The sequence below is a fragment of the Salvia miltiorrhiza genome, chromosome 7 (assembly GCF_028751815.1).
Source record: "Salvia miltiorrhiza cultivar Shanhuang (shh) chromosome 7, IMPLAD_Smil_shh, whole genome shotgun sequence".
Taxonomy (NCBI): domain Eukaryota; kingdom Viridiplantae; phylum Streptophyta; class Magnoliopsida; order Lamiales; family Lamiaceae; genus Salvia; species Salvia miltiorrhiza.
The window spans coordinates 53,486,223-53,503,953 of record NC_080393.1 but is presented as its reverse complement, the minus strand read 5'-3'; the positions used below and the strand labels follow the sequence as shown (position 1 = coordinate 53,503,953).

At 37.5% G+C, this 17,731-nt stretch overlaps 2 protein-coding genes and 2 long non-coding RNA genes across 6 annotated transcripts in view; 1 reads left to right on the top strand and 3 right to left on the bottom strand.

Moving 5' to 3' along the window:
- The window catches only part of LOC130994894 (uncharacterized), a 1,167,164-nt gene that overhangs the window by 1,113,656 nt on the left and 35,777 nt on the right, over positions 1 to 17,731 (top strand). The gene's annotated exons all lie outside the window — the stretch shown is intronic.
- On the bottom strand, positions 2,990 to 16,642 carry LOC130994914 (short-chain dehydrogenase TIC 32, chloroplastic-like). 3 transcript variants are annotated; one of them, XM_057920049.1, is made up of 8 exons: positions 16,355 to 16,642; positions 14,811 to 15,042; positions 14,563 to 14,642; positions 4,206 to 4,359; positions 3,868 to 3,946; positions 3,648 to 3,741; positions 3,514 to 3,560; positions 2,990 to 3,421 (listed from the first exon to the last, which is right to left on the bottom strand). In XM_057920049.1, exons 1-8 carry the CDS (start codon positions 16,458 to 16,460, stop codon positions 3,257 to 3,259), a joined length of 957 nt encoding a protein of 318 aa, XP_057776032.1. In that variant the 5' UTR covers positions 16,461 to 16,642; the 3' UTR covers positions 2,990 to 3,256. The 3 variants fall into 3 exon arrangements, with proteins under 3 accessions (XP_057776032.1, XP_057776035.1, XP_057776033.1); XM_057920052.1 differs by having other exon boundaries at positions 3,648 to 3,732; XM_057920050.1 differs by having other exon boundaries at positions 14,563 to 14,639.
- On the bottom strand, positions 4,636 to 5,725 carry LOC130994991 (uncharacterized). The gene is made up of 2 exons (XR_009091971.1): positions 5,516 to 5,725; positions 4,636 to 4,912 (listed from the first exon to the last, which is right to left on the bottom strand). It is a non-coding gene; the product is annotated as an uncharacterized LOC130994991 (long non-coding RNA).
- On the bottom strand, positions 12,527 to 14,156 carry LOC130994994 (uncharacterized). Its single transcript, XR_009091974.1, has 2 exons — positions 13,407 to 14,156; positions 12,527 to 12,803 (listed from the first exon to the last, which is right to left on the bottom strand). It is a non-coding gene; the product is annotated as an uncharacterized LOC130994994 (long non-coding RNA).

Genomic DNA, 17,731 nt, shown 5'->3' with positions numbered 1-17,731 from the left:
TAAATCAAGGATTAGGGTGCAGATACTCCTTTGTCAGACCCTAATACCCTATAGCCTATATCCCTGAAGTCCAAAAAATTAAATAATTAAACCCTACGCTACGACTGAACGGCCGTTTGACTCGGTTAGGTTTTTTTTTAGGGTTAAGGTATAAATTCACCCCTAAACTATACACCTCTAGAGTGTATACCCCTCCATTCTCGACCTTGATCCAAATACACCCCAAAGTCCATAAAAAGGGTGCATAAACCCAACAAGTTAAACGGCAAGAAACGACCGTTAACTTGCTATAAGTTTAAATGCACATTTTTTATGAACTCTGAGGGTGTATTTGGGTCAAGGTCGAGAATGGGAGGTAAAAGCGTAAGTTAACTTAAATTCTTTTTTTTTTTTAATTTCTAAGTGACGTCGACGTGATCATTTCGATCCCAATCGACGGCGGAGAGGGGATCTCCTTCCCCTTACTACCTCAATCCCATTGCAATCAGCGCATACGGCGTTGTTTCGAGGGGGATTTTCATCTTCTCCTCAGCTGGCAACGACAGCTCCAACGGGATGTCAGTGACCAACCTCGCGCCGTGGCTCACCACCGTCGGCGCCGGCACAATCGACCGTGATTTCCCCGCTGACACGTATCCTAGTGACAGTAAAAAATTCTTCGGCGTGTCCCTCTACTCCGGCGCGCCCCTTAACAGCAAAATACACAATTTAATTTACCCAGGAGACGACGACGATGACACAACAGAGGGGAAAGTTATCGGTGTCGGCATTGAGGAAGAGCTCATTGGCATTGGTGCCGGTGGAGCGGTCACGACGGGAGGTAAAGCTGGAGCAGTTGAGACTAAAGCTGCAGCCAAGAGTTGTTTTTATGGCGGTGAAGGCCTGGGTTCCGGCGAAGGCTGGCCGGAAAAATTTTAAGGGGCGAAATCTATAATTTAAATTAAAAAAAAAAAAGTTAACGAGAAGATAACGACGTTAACTCGCTGGGTTTAAATGCACCTTTTTTATAGACTATGAGGGTGTATTTGGGCCAAGGTCGAGAATGGGGAGTGATACGCTCTAGAGGTGTCCACTTCAGGGGTGGATTTGTACCTTAACCCTTTTTTTAATGCACTGTCTGTTTCTGTTGGGGGCTCCGGCCACCCGTTGGGATTCCGAACACCAGAAAAGCGTCGGAGGCACCAGGGGAACAAAAATCTTCAGAATTTCTAGGTGATTTCTCTGCGAAACATAGTTTAAGGTATCCCGAGCTCAACATCTTTTTCCTCGCACTATTACTCCGCGTGAGCAACATCAAAATCGAAAGCAGAAGCTTCTTATTACCGGAGTTGGGTTGGTCAGGAGCAAGCATCTGTATTAAAACGGCGACGTCTTGATCACTCCGCACGAACCTCTTCCTGTTCTTGGGCACAAAGAGCATGAGCGACAGTGTCTCCGCCGTGATTTCCTGCATCTCGAACGATTTCGAATCGAGAAACTTAAGAAGAAACAGCATGAACCCTGCATCCCCCATCACCTTCTTCGCCTGCTCCGATGCTCCACAGAGCTAGAAGGCTACCTTGAGAGCCAGTTCCCACAGCGGAACCTCTCTGAATCGAAGAAAATGCAGTATGTGATCTGCGAATCCGTAGCTCATCACCGAGCTCTCCCATGACAAACATCACGTCTGCCCCTTCCTACCCCCACCCCAAATTCTCATCCGCTACCCCACCCCCACCAAGAATCCCACAAGCTTCCCCCACCCAAAACCCATTCTCGTCTTCTTCCCCTCCCCCGAATATCCGCATGTTTCCTCCCCTCTCCCCAACCCCACAAATTTGCCCGTCTGCTCTCCCCCTTCCCTAACCCCCAATTAAGGGTTCGAGGTCAACGAGCCACTGCCGCGCCGCCCTCGCCCTGTCTGCTTGGCGTCGTCCGGCCTCTAGTCGAGGTCACCGAGCCGCAGCCTTCACTCTTTATTTCTCTTTTTTCTTCATTTCCCTTGTGCCTCCGACGCTTTTTTGGTGGATGAAATCCCAACGAGTGGCCAGAGCCCCCCAACGAAAATAGATAGTGAATTTTTGAAATTAAAAAATAAAAAATAAAACTAACGGGGTCAAACGGCCGTTTAGTCGTAGGGTTTAATTGTTTAATTTTTTGGAATTCGGGGACTTATTTGATCCAATATTAACTATGGAGGGGCATACGCTATAGTGGCCTCTAACCCTAGGGGTGCATCTGCATCTTAACCCTTAAATTAATAACTATTTAATAAATTTGTTTCAACCTTCAATTTTAGACGCCGAAAAGATAAGGTGGATCGAGCAAAAGAGCAACATCCTTCCACGACCCTCGTCATTTCGACCCACACCAATGGCAACAAAAACTCCTTTGCTGTCGTAAAATATTATTATTATTATTATTATTATTATTATTATTATTATTATTATTATTATTATTATTATTATTATTATTATTATTATTATTATTATTATTATTATTACGTTCGTTCGTGTGATACACAGCGAACATCGAATTAAATGACATCGATTTTCAAGACTAACAATTTCATTCGAGATCTCACATAATTTTTCATGATATGTAAGAATGGTTTCATAATTCTCATAAGAATGGTTTCATAATTCTCATGATTTCAAACTTAATGGTTAATATTAGCGATTTGATTCCTCTAATATTTGTCGAACCTTCATATTGTTTCAATAAAATTAGTCAAGCATCACGAGTTTCAATGCAGTTAGAGAAGAACACAATCCTAGAAGAGAATAACGGAAAGAAACATCGTACCATCTTATTAGTTATTACTACAAATCAATATGAGATGACAAAAATGAAATTCACAAACACATACTTTTTTGAATAAAAAATAGATTTTAAAGGTATTAGGTGCTCTCATAGGTAGACAAAGCAATTAGTCCACAAACACATATACTTTTTTGAATAAAAAATAGATTTTAAAGGTATTAGGTGCTCTCATAGGTAGACAAAGCAATTAGTCCACAAACACAAAAGTTTTTATATTTGTTCAGATTTACATCGAGAACAAAAAAATTGACACAATCCATCATGTCTGGTATCATCTTGATACTAAGGTTATGAATAATTTCGAGTGCCAAATTAATAGAATTAAAACCATAAATATCAAGCATGCATCAACATGGTGAAATCTATGAAGAGAATAAAACTGTGACCGACCTATAACATGAGATGACATTTGTTTACAAGTGATGACAACAAGATTCGAGGAATCAAAGTGAAACTATTTAGGGTTCGTCAATTCCAAGCTGAAGTTCCACAGGTTTTTAGCCAGCTGAGCATCCCTGGCCCGTTCCGACGGCCGCGCGACGTTGCTGTCCGAAAAATACTCACCGCTCACTCCTTCAACTTGTGGATGCAAAGCCACATAACACGTCGTCGCTGCTCCCTGCACGAAACGAGGAACGAGTCAAGTTGAAGGCGACGTTGCTTCCTTATACATGGACCACGGAATTGAAATAAGAAAAGGGTTTAACCAACCTGAGGAATATTTTTGAGGAAGTACTCACCAAGAAATTGACCTATGCCTGCAAATGAGAAAACACACAAATTTCACACCACCATAAAAACAAATTGGATCTTCTTCCAAGACAAGTAGAGGAGTCGATGGTAACTTGCTAAGAGGCCATGATGCTGCAGAAGGTTGGTGGAGATTGCTCCCGGATGTAGTGAGTTAGCAGTTATTTTGATCCCTTCTTCCTGTAATAGCTAGAATAAAAACCCAATGTTGCGACACTTCACTAAACTATTTTTTTTTTACAAATTGAAAACAGAGCATGCTGCAGAATGCACCCATTGTTATCGTTCCTCCTGAAATGCCACGATATTGATTACCTGAAAGCGCCTCGCGAGTTCATTAGCGTGCAATATGTTAGCCAGCTTGGACTGTCCATATGCGTACCAGCCATTGTAACTGTGGAGCAATAATACCATATTCAAAAGGTCGGTCTCTTTTGGAAATCAAAGAGTGCATAAAATTAAATATGGACATGGTAGTTATTTTACCACACTTCTTAAGGTAATGTGTATGATTCCTACCTCAAATAATTCATCTGATGACATTAACTCAGCATCGCTATGAAAAATTTGCAATGATACTTCAAGAAACCGTTTCTGAACAATCATATAAAACTCTTTTATGGTATTTCAAATCACTAATGCTAAGATCATACCTTGACTCGTCGTTGATCTTATCAAAGCGGATGCCTTCACGATACCCAAACCGATGACTCTCTGATGAAACATTGACAATTCTTCCTTCTTTCCCACTTTCACGTGCAGTCTTCTTCATAGTTTCCAATAGAAGATTTGTCAATAGAAAATGACCTGAGGCAAAAGCAAAAGATCAGCGACATAGTCGCTAACAGCTTTATTCTTTTAGTTGCAACTAAAAACAAGTAAACGTCAACTAAAAACATAAACCCTATGCTATGCACATTTAGATATTTTTGAAGTAAATGTTAATCTGACAAAAGCAAAATGAACTTGTCACAGCCCGCCCTAACTAGGGATAGTTAGGCCGAGTGATCCACGACTAGGGATGGGGTTAAAGAAGAAGGGGAAGAAAAGGGGCGTCATTTATAGCCGTAAAACTTACTCATCTTAATAAAACTCGTCATTTTTATTCATTAATACTCAATTGAAAACAGTCTATGAAAGACTGCATAAAAGTTAATTAATATCATTAATCAAGTTATACATCATATGCAACCATTCTCTTAAGACTCAAAGTATGACATAACATACTATAACATCAACAACATCTTGCAGCGGAAAGTAGCTAGACATATGTATGAAGACATATTCTAGACAGGTTAACTATTTATTAACAACCCTGGAGACTCCGTTCATTGCAGCACCATCATCACATCAGCTCAACCTGCACATTTAGAAAACATATGCAGGGCTGAGTACAAAAGCACTCAGTGGGCACGTATGCCTAGGTATAAAAATACATGCTTCAAAACTATAAATTGTCATGCCATCATAATCAGTACAACAAGGGAGTTTTTCGCTAAAAAGGCCCAAGCTTACTAAGTTCATTTGTGATTCTTAAAGTTCGTCTGATCAGACTAAGTTCTTTTGTAATCTATCATATCTGAAACTGTGTGCCGGAGAGGTGGCCACCTCTCACGGTCACTTGACCGGCCAACCCGCTAGATGACTCACGGTCACTGGTGTACACTAGCCCTGACAGGATAGCTATCAACTGCTCAGGACCCGAATTCGATTGCATCATTGGCAAAGCCAAAGCAGATAGATATCATACTAAAATTTAAATATTTTATGGCAAGACAATACTTGAAATAACTTTAACTCAAAGATTTTGTCATGAAATAACTTGCTCAAAGGTAGCATTAAACTCGTTTGATAGATATATAAAACTGAAATTAACAGTTAAATCATCTCATGCATTCATTCGTATAAGAGGCCTACGACACGCAGGGGATCTCTATATACATATAGTAAAAGTAATGCCCACCTCGTTGTGTCTCTGTATCAATGAGTAACGTCACTCTCTCCCTCAAGTCGTTACTTCCCAAAATGACCTACTTAGATACGTGATCGAAAAGATGATCGGCGCTCGTCTCGGTGCTCAAATCGGAGCTTGAAACCTCCGTCCAAGCTAAAAATGGTGTTTGGCGTGTTTGAGTGTGAGTGTGTGAGAGAGAGATAGAGAATGAGTGTTGTGGCTGATATCAACGTGAGTTAGTGAGGGGAAAGGGGTTTTGGGCGGTTGGGTGAGGTAGTAATGGGTAGGTAGGATATTTAGGATATTAACCCGTTAGTCGTTAAATATCTCGTTTCGTCTCGTTTTAACGACTAACTACCCATACTCTTCGTTACTCGCCCTCTCAACTCTTACTCACTTTCATTATACTCGTAATTCTATATAAATATAGAAAACGCAAGCTCGTTCTCGAAATTCTGATAAACGAGCTCGGTTCGTTTATCGAGAAATCACAATTTACTATTCACTCGTCATCCAAAAATAAAAACTTTCATTATTGGACTCGTATCGAAAAACTAAGAATATTTCTCGATGACGTGCACGTAAGATTTTGAAAGTCGACAAAAAGACGAAATAGCAGTATTTTACTATTTATCGTCAAAAAGTCAAAATTTTCAAAAACGTCTTAACGGACTCAGATCTCACTTCCGAGTTCACCGTTCTCATTCAAATAATTATCTCGAATTATTCGAATACTCAAACTCAATTTCGGATATAAAATCTCACATCATCCAAACATCATCAAAAGAACATCTCAACATCTTTTTAAAAAAAAAAAAAAAAAAACTTCATAACTCATCATCTATGTACAAAGTAATCAAACAAGGGATCTATACCCTAATTACTCAAACTTAAGCAATTAAACACGTCATCAAAAGCCCGGGTATTACATACCTTCCCCCTTAAAATAAATTTCGTCCCGAAATTTGTACCTCTTGTAAATGTTTCGGGTACTTCTCTCACATCTTATCCTCAAGCTCTCTTTCCACTTCTTTCTAACTATCATATCTCCATTGGACCTTATCCAATGCAATCGACTTATTACTCAATTGCCGAATTTTATGATCTAACATCATCTGAGGTCTCTCTTCATAACTCAAGTCTGGTTCTAAGATCATTTCTTCTTAGTAAACCACATGGTTTGAGTCGAAAATATATATCCTCTCAATTGTGACACGTGAAACACGTTATGCACATTTCCAAAGCTAGGTGGCAAAGCCAACCTATACGCTATTGGACCTATCTTTTGCAATATCTCGTAAGGACTTATAACTCTGGGTCTAAGCTGTCCTTTAACTCCAAATCTATTCATCCCCTTTGAGGGTGAAACCTTCAAGAAAACTTTGTCTCCTATCTCGAAACTTTGTCTCACATCTTATAGGTAAACTCAATTAGTGGCAACACATTCTCCCGATTTACTCCTCTATCAAGGATAGTAGTTCCTATAATATCTTCTATCGCCTGCTATGCTAAAATTCATCCTTGTACCCAACTCTTTCTGTAACTCATCCAAAAACGTGATGTAAATTTTTTTTTTCTCTTTCTGAGGTGATCTACACCGGTACTCAATGCAATCTTATAATCTCACGAACGTACAATTGTGATAACTTATCTGGTCCATACGCAATTAGGATCGGTATGAAATGTGCAGATTTTGTTAGTCGATCTACAATCACCCAAATTGCTGTATTTCCTCTTTGACTTTTGGGTAAAGCTGTCACAAAATCCATCGCTATGTGATCCCATTTTCACTCGGGAATCTCCAACGGTTTTAACTTCCCATAGGGTCGTTGGTGTAATGCTTTCACTTGCTGACAAGCTAAGCATCGCTCTACAAACGAAGCTATGTCTCATTTCATTCCGTCCCACAAAAATCTATTTTTTTACAACCTGATACATCTTTGTGCCTCCTGGGTGGGCGGTGTAAGGCGTGTTATGAGTCTCACTCATGATCGTATTCTTAAGTTCATCATCGCGGGGAATGCATCTTCTCCCCTCAAATAAGATAGCATTGTCTGATTTTTTTTTTTTTTTTTTGTAACTCTTGAGATCTCCTGCTCTTATCCTTCCTCGTAACTTGTTCATTGTCTCATCTTTCCTTGTGCTTCAATCACCATTTTCCTCAAACTAGGCATCGTCGCAACAATACTTGCTATCGTCCCTGGTGGTTTTATCATCTCTATCCTCATCTTGTCAAAGTCCTTTATAAGCTCATCCTCTCTCGTGAGAATACATCCTAACTTTGACGAGACCTTTCGGCTCAATGCATTGGCTACTACATTGGCCTTGCCAGGGTGATAGTTAATGTCGCAGTTAACATCCTTTACTAATTCGAGCCATCTCATTTGCCTCATGTTAATATCCTTATGCTTGAAAAAGTATTTCAAAGTTTTGTGGTCCGTGAAAATCTCACATCTAACTCCGTAGAGATGATGTCTCCAAATTTTTTTTTTTTTTTTTTTTTGGGCATGCACAACGGCTGCAAGCTCTAAATCATGCATTGGATAATTTATCTCGTGGGATCTAAGTTGTCGTGATGCATAGACTATAACTCTTCCTTCTTGCATCAAAACACATCCTAGCCCATTCTTTGACGCATCTGTGTAGATGGTATACTCTTTATCCATTTCCGGGACTAGCAGCACTGGTGCTGTAGTCAATTTCCTTTAAGCTCTTAAAAACTCTCTTTACACTCCTCTTTCCAATTGTACTTAACTTCTTTTCTCGGTCTTGCTATCATGGAAAATCCTTTAATAAACCTCTGATAGTATCCTGCTAAACCTAAAAAGTTGCGAATCTCGTTAGGCGTAGTTGGTGATCTCCACTCATGTACAACTTGTACCTTGACGGGGTCAACTTTAATTCTTTCGGATGATACAATATGTCCTACAAAAGTTACTTCGTTCAACCAAAACTCGCACTTGGTGAATTTGGCAAAAAGCTTCTCAACTCTTAGCGTTTCCAACATCGTTCTCAAATGTTTTGGCGCTCCTGCTCATTCTTCGAATAGATGAGAATATCATCTATGAAAACTAGGATAAATTTATCCAGTTATTGATGGAACACTCGATTCATGTGATCCATGAAAACTACTGGTGCCTTCGTCAAACCGAATGGCATAACTATGAACTCATAGTGCTCATACCTCATTTGAAAACCTGTCTTAGGTGTATCCTCCTGTCAAAATTTGAACTAGTGGTATTATGATCTCAAGTCAACTTTCAAGAAAAACTCGCTCCTCGTAATTGATCAAACAAGTCATCTATCCTCGGCAAAGGATATTTGTTCTTGAGTGTCAATTTATTCAGCTCTCGATAATCTATGCACATTCTCAACGTGTCATCCTTCTTTTTGACAAAAAGACGGGTGCTCCCCACGGGGATACACTACGTCTAATAAAACCTAACTCGAGCAATTCTTGTAGCTGAATCTTCAGCTCTTGTAGCTCCTTAGGCGCCATTCTATAGGGTGCCTTCGACACTAGTGCTGATCCAGGTTCTAGGTCGATAGTGAACTCCAACTATCTTGTTGGTGGCAATCCTGGTAAGACCTCGGGAAATACATCTCTATATTCCCTTACCACTACTACATCCTCAAAGTTTTTACTTGATTCTCCTTCATCATTCAAGTAAACTAGGTAAGCTTGTGCTCCTTTCTTCTTTACCAATTTCGACGCCTGAAGTGCCGAAATGATTGGAATTCTCTTCTTTCTATCAATGTCGTGAAAACATGTCTGTTCCTTCCCAGGTGGTTGGAAAGTTATCTGTCTCTTCTTACAATCAATCGGGGCAAAGTTCTCTGCTAACCAGTCCATCCTTAGAATAATGTCTACGTTCCACATAGGCATTAAGTGCAAGGTTCTTGTTTTCATCTTTAGTGATCCTAACTCAAACTCTAATTTAGAAATCATGTGAGAAACTGTAGTAGCTCTTCCTACAGGAGTGATTACTCTCAACTTGGGACTAGCTCGTTTTGGTTCGAGTTTGAAGGTAATATGCTTCAAACACTTAAAGAATGCGAGGCTCCTGTATTAAACAGGATTCTAACTGATGCATCCAATAACTTGCCCAATACTACCTTAAAGTCCTGCCTTAAACCGGCACATAAAACTCAGACATCTCATCATCAGTATCCATCTTCTGATGAGCAAATCGTGATAGCTCACAGAATTCTCGGTTATACTCTACAACCGATTTCTTTCCTTGCATCAAACTTCGATAGTCAGCCTCTTGCTGCTTACTGTACTCCTTGGTACATATTTCTCAAGAGTAGCCTTGAATTGTTCTCAGGTGTAGTTTACCAGTTGCTCGGGTGTTAAAGTCCTCTGACGTGCCTCTCACTAGTCTTATACATCAAAAGAATCTACTAGGATAACTCAAAAGTTGTAAGGGTTCAACCCTAGAATGACATCAAAACAAATTGTTCAAGAGACTCAAATGAATGACCAGATGGTAGAATGAAGTAACTACCAGGTCGAACAAAAATGACCTAGAGTAAGAACCCATCTGGCTTTTCAACCGAAAGTTGAAACACATGGGTTTATAAACCCAAAACACGTCTACTGAGATTTGGATCATGCGGACTGGCCAGGTCCAACATAATCACTCCCCAGTCACACGGGATATACTATCCCGAACTTGGAAATTCTGTGTCTTCTAAACCCTCAACATACTATACATAACAAAACTTAAGTTCACACCAGCAAGCTAAAAGCTTAAACTCAGGGTCCTATGTTCTAGACTCTTGTTTCGAAAGTTCAATATTTTTCGACTCTCCTCTCATGTTGCGGTGGTGGTGGCGGAGTATTATCCCGCCTATCCTTCACATCACACTCTTGATGACATTTTTGAGGCATTTTTGAAATCACAAAAGGAAAACTCAACTCGACCAACGCTCTAAGCATCCTCAAAACTCAAGTTCAATTTACTAACTCAACTTTAAGGAAACCCTCACGGTCACCTTAACATTCATCTGTAAGGCAATAAGCACTCACGAAATGCTAACAAAAAGACCACTCTGGTCAACCTAATATATCCATCAGTAGAATGCCTCTTTTTAGAGGGCTTACATAAAGGGGTTATTTAAACCCTACAAAAACCATAGTATCTATCGTAATGTTCCTTCTAAATCGACACCATTAATAGTACTATGTCTCGGTCTGGACCTCCTACGGTAATTGCTACCAGTTAACTTATCTAGTTGCTACTTTAGCACACTAGGAACATCCATCTATTTAACATCAGTAGGGTACTAAATTCGCATGCTTATCTATCATCATGTCAAAATCTCAAGTACCAGTATCTCCTAAGTAAGTTATATACATCGCAATGTAATTGCAACTAATCAAAAACGAGGGTGTACTGCGCATACTCTCAAGATCATCCTTAGCTCTAGCCTACATCGACTTCTCTTCTCATCCTCATCAACTCTAGCCCTCCTCGGCTACTTCTCATCCTCATTATCGTTTATCATTTTATCATCTTTGGTAACTGATACTCAAGGATCGACTCGATATCTACTACACTCTTCTAGAGTCCCTAGTAGAAAACAGGCATCCGGTCAGTAGATCCGCATAGAAAATCTGGGTATCTGTAACAAATCCCATCTCCTGTGGGTCCAATGCTCAAGACGACATGTCCCATCATATTGAGTGGCTTTCTTCCTTGCTCAATCCTACCACTCGATTGGTAGCACGGGGACTAGGTGCACGATGCCATCCAGTCTAGTAACAACCATAAGGCTTTCATCCTTTCATAGTCTATGAACATGTGTTTGAAAATCTGCTAGGGTATCTCTGTACCACATATTGTACGCCTCGTCCTCGTATCCGATCTTTCCTGAGTTCAATCTCACAACAGTCCACTTTCGTGCAGTGCCAACAGTCCTGGCCAACCTATAAGGAGAACTTAAAGGTGACTCTAGGAACTAACTCTAGTTGGCTCCAGCAACAGAAATAAACAAAACATAACTTAGCAAAACTCCTATTAAGTAGTACTGTTATCTTAAAACTCAATCTCAAAACATCTAAATTCTCATCTCGTCCCGTCTTTACTTAGTAGGGAATCTCTCTAAACAATGATATTAGATCCCTTAATCTAAATCATCGTGACTCAGTAAGACAACTCAACAATTCTATCTCAAAGCCATCTCCAAAGACTATGGCTCATGATACCTCCTCAAGTACCATTAAGGTTGCGTGAGCAAAACTCGCGTCACAAAATAACTCAACATATCGTACAATATCTCATTGCAGCATGCTAATAACTCATCATTAATCATGCTATTATACTCAAGCTCATAACTCAAACTCATAACTCAAACCAACAAGTACATAAAGCAATTGCTAATTCTCTCAAGCTTTAGCTCTAAGTTCTCATTTTCATCCTTCTACTTAGTAAAAACAATCTCTCTTAACAATGACATTAGATTCCTTCATCTAAATCATCGTGACTTATCACAACTGCTCAAACAATTCTCATCACAAAACATCTCAAATACATCACATCATAACTCATAATTATGCATCCTCAATCATATAACATCATATGATATAAACGCTCTCATGATTCATCATGTAACATCAACATATGCTCTTACAACATAATAACTCATTATTAATCATGTTGTCATCCTCAAACTCAAACTATGCACCTTTAAAGTGTAACATCATAACTCATCATATAACCTCAACATCATACTCTTCAAAATTTAACGTCAAATAAACTTTGAAATTTTACATACCTCGTTGAGCCTGGTGTGATGGTGCGCTGAGCTCACGGTTGTTAATAACTATTAGTCTAGTGACTCATTCTAGACTAAACTCAAGACTTCTAATTCAGAGCTTTCCTTCGCTCTGATACCACTCTGTCACAGCCCGCCCTAACTAGGGATAGTTAGGCCGAGTGATCCACGACTAGGGATGGGGTTAAAGAAGAAGGGGAAGAAAAGGGGCGTCATTTATAGCCGTAAAACTTACTCATCTTAATAAAACTCGTCATTTTTATTCATTAATACTCAATTGAAAACAGTCTATGAAAGACTGCATAAAAGTTAATTAATATCATTAATCAAGTTATACATCATATGCAACCATTCTCTTAAGACTCAAAGTATGACATAACATACTATAACATCAACAACATCTTGCAGCGGAAAGTAGCTAGACATATGTATGAAGACATATTCTAGACAGGTTAACTATTTATTAACAACCCTGGAGACTCCGTTCATTGCAGCACCATCATCACATCAGCTCAACCTGCACATTTAGAAAACATATGCAGGGCTGAGTACAAAAGCACTCAGTGGGCACGTATGCCTAGGTATAAAAATACATGCTTCAAAACTATAAATTGTCATGCCATCATAATCAGTACAACAAGGGAGTTTTTCGCTAAAAAGGCCCAAGCTTACTAAGTTCATTTGTGATTCTTAAAGTTCGTCTGATCAGACTAAGTTCTTTTGTAATCTATCATATCTGAAACTGTGTGCCGGAGAGGTGGCCACCTCTCACGGTCACTTGACCGGCCAACCCGCTAGATGACTCACGGTCACTGGTGTACACTAGCCCTGACAGGATAGCTATCAACTGCTCAGGACCCGAATTCGATTGCATCATTGGCAAAGCCAAAGCAGATAGATATCATACTAAAATTTAAATATTTTATGGCAAGACAATACTTGAAATAACTTTAACTCAAAGATTTTGTCATGAAATAACTTGCTCAAAGGTAGCATTAAACTCGTTTGATAGATATATAAAACTGAAATTAACAGTTAAATCATCTCATGCATTCATTCGTATAAGAGGCCTACGACACGCAGGGGATCTCTATATACATATAGTAAAAGTAATGCCCACCTCGTTGTGTCTCTGTATCAATGAGTAACGTCACTCTCTCCCTCAAGTCGTTACTTCCCAAAATGACCTACTTAGATACGTGATCGAAAAGATGATCGGCGCTCGTCTCGGTGCTCAAATCGGAGCTTGAAACCTCCGTCCAAGCTAAAAATGGTGTTTGGCGTGTTTGAGTGTGAGTGTGTGAGAGAGAGATAGAGAATGAGTGTTGTGGCTGATATCAACGTGAGTTAGTGAGGGGAAAGGGGTTTTGGGCGGTTGGGTGGGGTAGTAATGGGTAGGTAGGATATTTAGGATATTAACCCGTTAGTCGTTAAATATCTCGTTTCGTCTCGTTTTAACGACTAACTACCCATACTCTTCGTTACTCGCCCTCTCAACTCTTACTCACTTTCATTATACTCGTAATTCTATATAAATATAGAAAACGCAAGCTCGTTCTCGAAATTCTGATAAACGAGCTCGGTTCGTTTATCGAGAAATCACAATTTACTATTCACTCGTCATCCAAAAATAAAAACTTTCATTATTGGACTCGTATCGAAAAACTAAGAATATTTCTCGATGACGTGCACGTAAGATTTTGAAAGTCGACAAAAAGACGAAATAGCAGTATTTTACTATTCATCGTCAAAAAGTCAAAATTTTCAAAAACGTCTTAACGGACTCAGATCTCACTTCCGAGTTCACCGTTCTCATTCAAATAATTATCTCGAATTATTCGAATACTCAAACTCAATTTCGGATATAAAATCTCACATCATCCAAACATCATCAAAAGAACATCTCAACATCTTTTAAAAAAAAAAAAAAAAAAAAACTTCATAACTCATCATCTATGTACAAAGTAATCAAACAAAGGATCTATACCCTAATTACTCAAACTTAAGCAATTAAACACGTCATCAAAAGCCCGGGTATTACAGAACTTTTAGTGTAATATATAGATTTAAGATGTCATTTGTCAGTTTTCTCAGTCCAAAAAGAATTAAGTCACAATTTAGTTATAAGAAACCAAATCTTTTCGCTTTTGGTATGGCACAAAGCACTGTGCATAGTGAATTATCAATCTTAAAAGAATTCAAAAGATCATATAAAACAGAACAGTGCCAAAAGCTACCTTTGAAATTTGAGGGGAAAGAAGTACATGAAAGCATACCTAGATGGTTCGTTGCAAATTGCAATTCTATATTGTCATGTGAAAGCATGAAGGGTGTAGCCATAACCCCTGCATTGTTACTTTTAAATAAGAAAAGATGTCAGTATACAGGACACAACAATCTTCATCTAAGAAAAATGCCCTAAAAAGTCTTAAATTATGATGAAACAAAAAAAAAGACATAGTGAGTGTTCGAGACCATAGGTATATGTGCTTCAACTTAAGATCATAGATTATAGGAAACTCACATGAGGAGGTTTAAGGGAAGCCTCGAAGAGTTGTATTCCGATACAAATTTCCTAACAGATGCAAAAGAGGAAAGATCGAGTTCCATAACATCAATTTTAGCATCAGAGAATTCATTGATTATTGTTTCTTTGATCTTTCTAGAGGTCTCCAGATTACGCACTGCCATAATTACACGAACACCGCGTAATGCCAGGACTCGAGCAGTTTCTTCTCCAATGCCACTTGTTGCTCCTGATAGATGGACAAGATCAAAGCACAGAAAATCAGAACATGAATACAATCATCATGATTTCCATCCCTTCCAAGCCACATACTAGGAAAAGTTTTCAGTTCAATCAATAGATATCCACATAAAATCGGTTTAGTTCAAGGAATATTGCTACAGCCCTCAATCTTATGGTGTGCTTGGACTCTCATTCAATGTGTAACAGTTCAAGTACTTTTTAGTGACCAATTCAATGTGATCTCATTTGATTCAATATTAAAGTAATGCCACAGTTTGATTCACAAACCATGTTATATTATACTATATAGGACTCAATCACAGCCTAAAGTTGCACCAGAGAAGTTCGAGGGAAAAACACATGCGAATTCAATGTTAGCTGCAGCACCAATGGCACATAGCTTTACAACCATGACAAAGAGAACCTACAAGATTCTACTAATAAATATGCTCTCCAATGCAACTATGATACTCTGTTCTCAATTATTTTCTCCACTGTCAAACTTCCAAGTTCAACATTTTCTGGCCTCAAACGAATCCAAGCCAAAAACAAGTATTGAACTACATGGAGTGAGCACAGTTCAATAGTTTCAAATCCATAACTCAATAATCAAAGTACACACATATTTCTCAATAACCAAGAATCAGGGAACTTTTAATATCAGATTTATTCTAGGAGTATCGGCCTATAAATACTAGAACTTTTTCTATTTTCTTGTTTTGCACCTTAATTAACTTTAAAATCTGCCTATAAATACCTGAACTTTGTATTTTTTATGATTTTGCACCCCACAAATTTTTACCCTCAAATCATTGGTGACATGGCAGCCGAATTGAGAGGAAAGTTTGAAGTGCATAATGAACCAGATAGTTTTATTGTCAATGTGGGATCTAGAACATGTAATTGTATGATTTGGGATATCAATCCAACTGCCATGTCAGCAACGATTTAAGGATAAAAATTCGTTGGGTGTAAAATCAGAAAAAATACAAAGTTCAGGTATTTATAGACAGATTTTAAAGTAGGGGTGCAAAAAAGTTCGAAAATTTTACAAGCCAATGCCCCTTTATTCTATAACCATGATCTAATAAGAAAGAAAAATATTGATACCAATAATAAATAAATAAATAAAACTTCACCATATAAAACAGTTAGCTCATCAAAGAATTAGAACATAGAATTAAAACAGAATAAAACCCACAGTCCACGACAAACCCATCACCAAAAAACGAACTTTGCAACATAGAGAAGAAGCCCACAAATTTTTTGATCAAAATCAGTGAAATTTTTGTTATGATTTCAGTGGAAGAGAAATGGACCAGTGACGATGGCGGTGAGGCCAGAGCCATCAACTCCTTGAGTAACTTCCTCTGCAGTAGAGCTAGCTGAAAATCCCGACTGCCCTCTCCTTCCGAAAAGCCACATCTTTCTCTCTCTCTCAAAGATTAAGAGCGAGAAACTACATGCAACTACTGTTATATGCTGCCAAGTGCGACAACTTTCTGGGAATCAATTGCGAACTTGTATTTTATTTATTTGTTTTATTTTCTTCTAAATTTTGGATAATTATTTAGATGGTGTTGGCCACAACTTTATTGATGTGATTCACGTTGGAATTTATTTCTCTATTATTGCATTGAGAATCTAGAGTAGCAATGTTCGCGTTTATCCATCAAAATTAACGCACGCTTAAAGTGTTTCGAATATATTATTTATTTTTTAATTTTCAATTATTCTTTATTTCATAATTATATTGAAATATATAATATTCTATACTAATTATATAATAATAAATTATAAATAATTATTTAATGTATTTTCACACATTAATAAAGCGTGACACTTATCTTCAAATTTTATGGAGTTTCATCTTTTTGTGGTCATAATGATTATAAAATATTATATTAAATTATATTTAAAATTATCTAAAGATATAATGAGAAATTAGTAAATTAAAATTGAATAGGTAAAATTTAATTTGAACCGATACACCGAGAGAGAGAGAGAGAGAGTTTAAGTCATATAACATAGAAAAATATTTAATAAAATAATTTGAATTCAAATTAAAATAACAAATTAAAAAAAAACATTTATAACTATTATGTACATATGACATAAGAAAATAGAAATGAAAAAAAAAAGAACAAAAAATTATTATAAGAATATTTAAAAAAATAAATTGAAGATATAAAATAAGAAAACAAAAATGAAAAAATAAGAAAAAAAATTATTGCTTCTAAAATGAATCGATCCTAAGAAACTATCAAATGTTAGCCTACCTCTTTGTCATCTTACTTAGTTGTTACATTCAATCATAAATACTAGGAAAAATAATATATATGTCAAATTTATTTCTCTATTTAATTTAATTTAATGGTGTTATGAATGTTTTAAATTATAATTAAAATAAATGTTTGAAATCTACAAAAAAAATATTTTTATATGATAAATTATATTAGTATTAAATTAGAATTTAAAAATTATCACTACATTGATAAATATAAAACTATTTTAGAACACAATATATCTTCACTATTTAAATAAAATCAAGTCAACATATCTAAAAATAAATTAATGCATATTAGGTAATAATTCATTAGTCAAACATAGTTTAATTAGTTTAATATATACTCCCTTCATCCATGATCAATATTTCCCAACTTTTTTGGTGCGAGTTTTAAGAAATGTTAGGTGAG

Coding starts and splice junctions, on each gene's coding strand:
- LOC130994914 (XM_057920049.1), bottom strand. CDS start 16,460: ATGTGGCTTTTCGGAAGGAGAGGGCAGTCGGGATTTTCAGCTAGCTCT. Junction 14,643..14,810: donor CTTCCCTTAAACCTCCTCAT/GTGAGTTTCCTA, acceptor CTTATTTAAAAG/TAACAATGCAGGGGTTATGG. Junction 3,561..3,647: donor GCATCATGGCCTCTTAGCAA/GTTACCATCGAC, acceptor TCTCATTTGCAG/GCATAGGTCAATTTCTTGGT.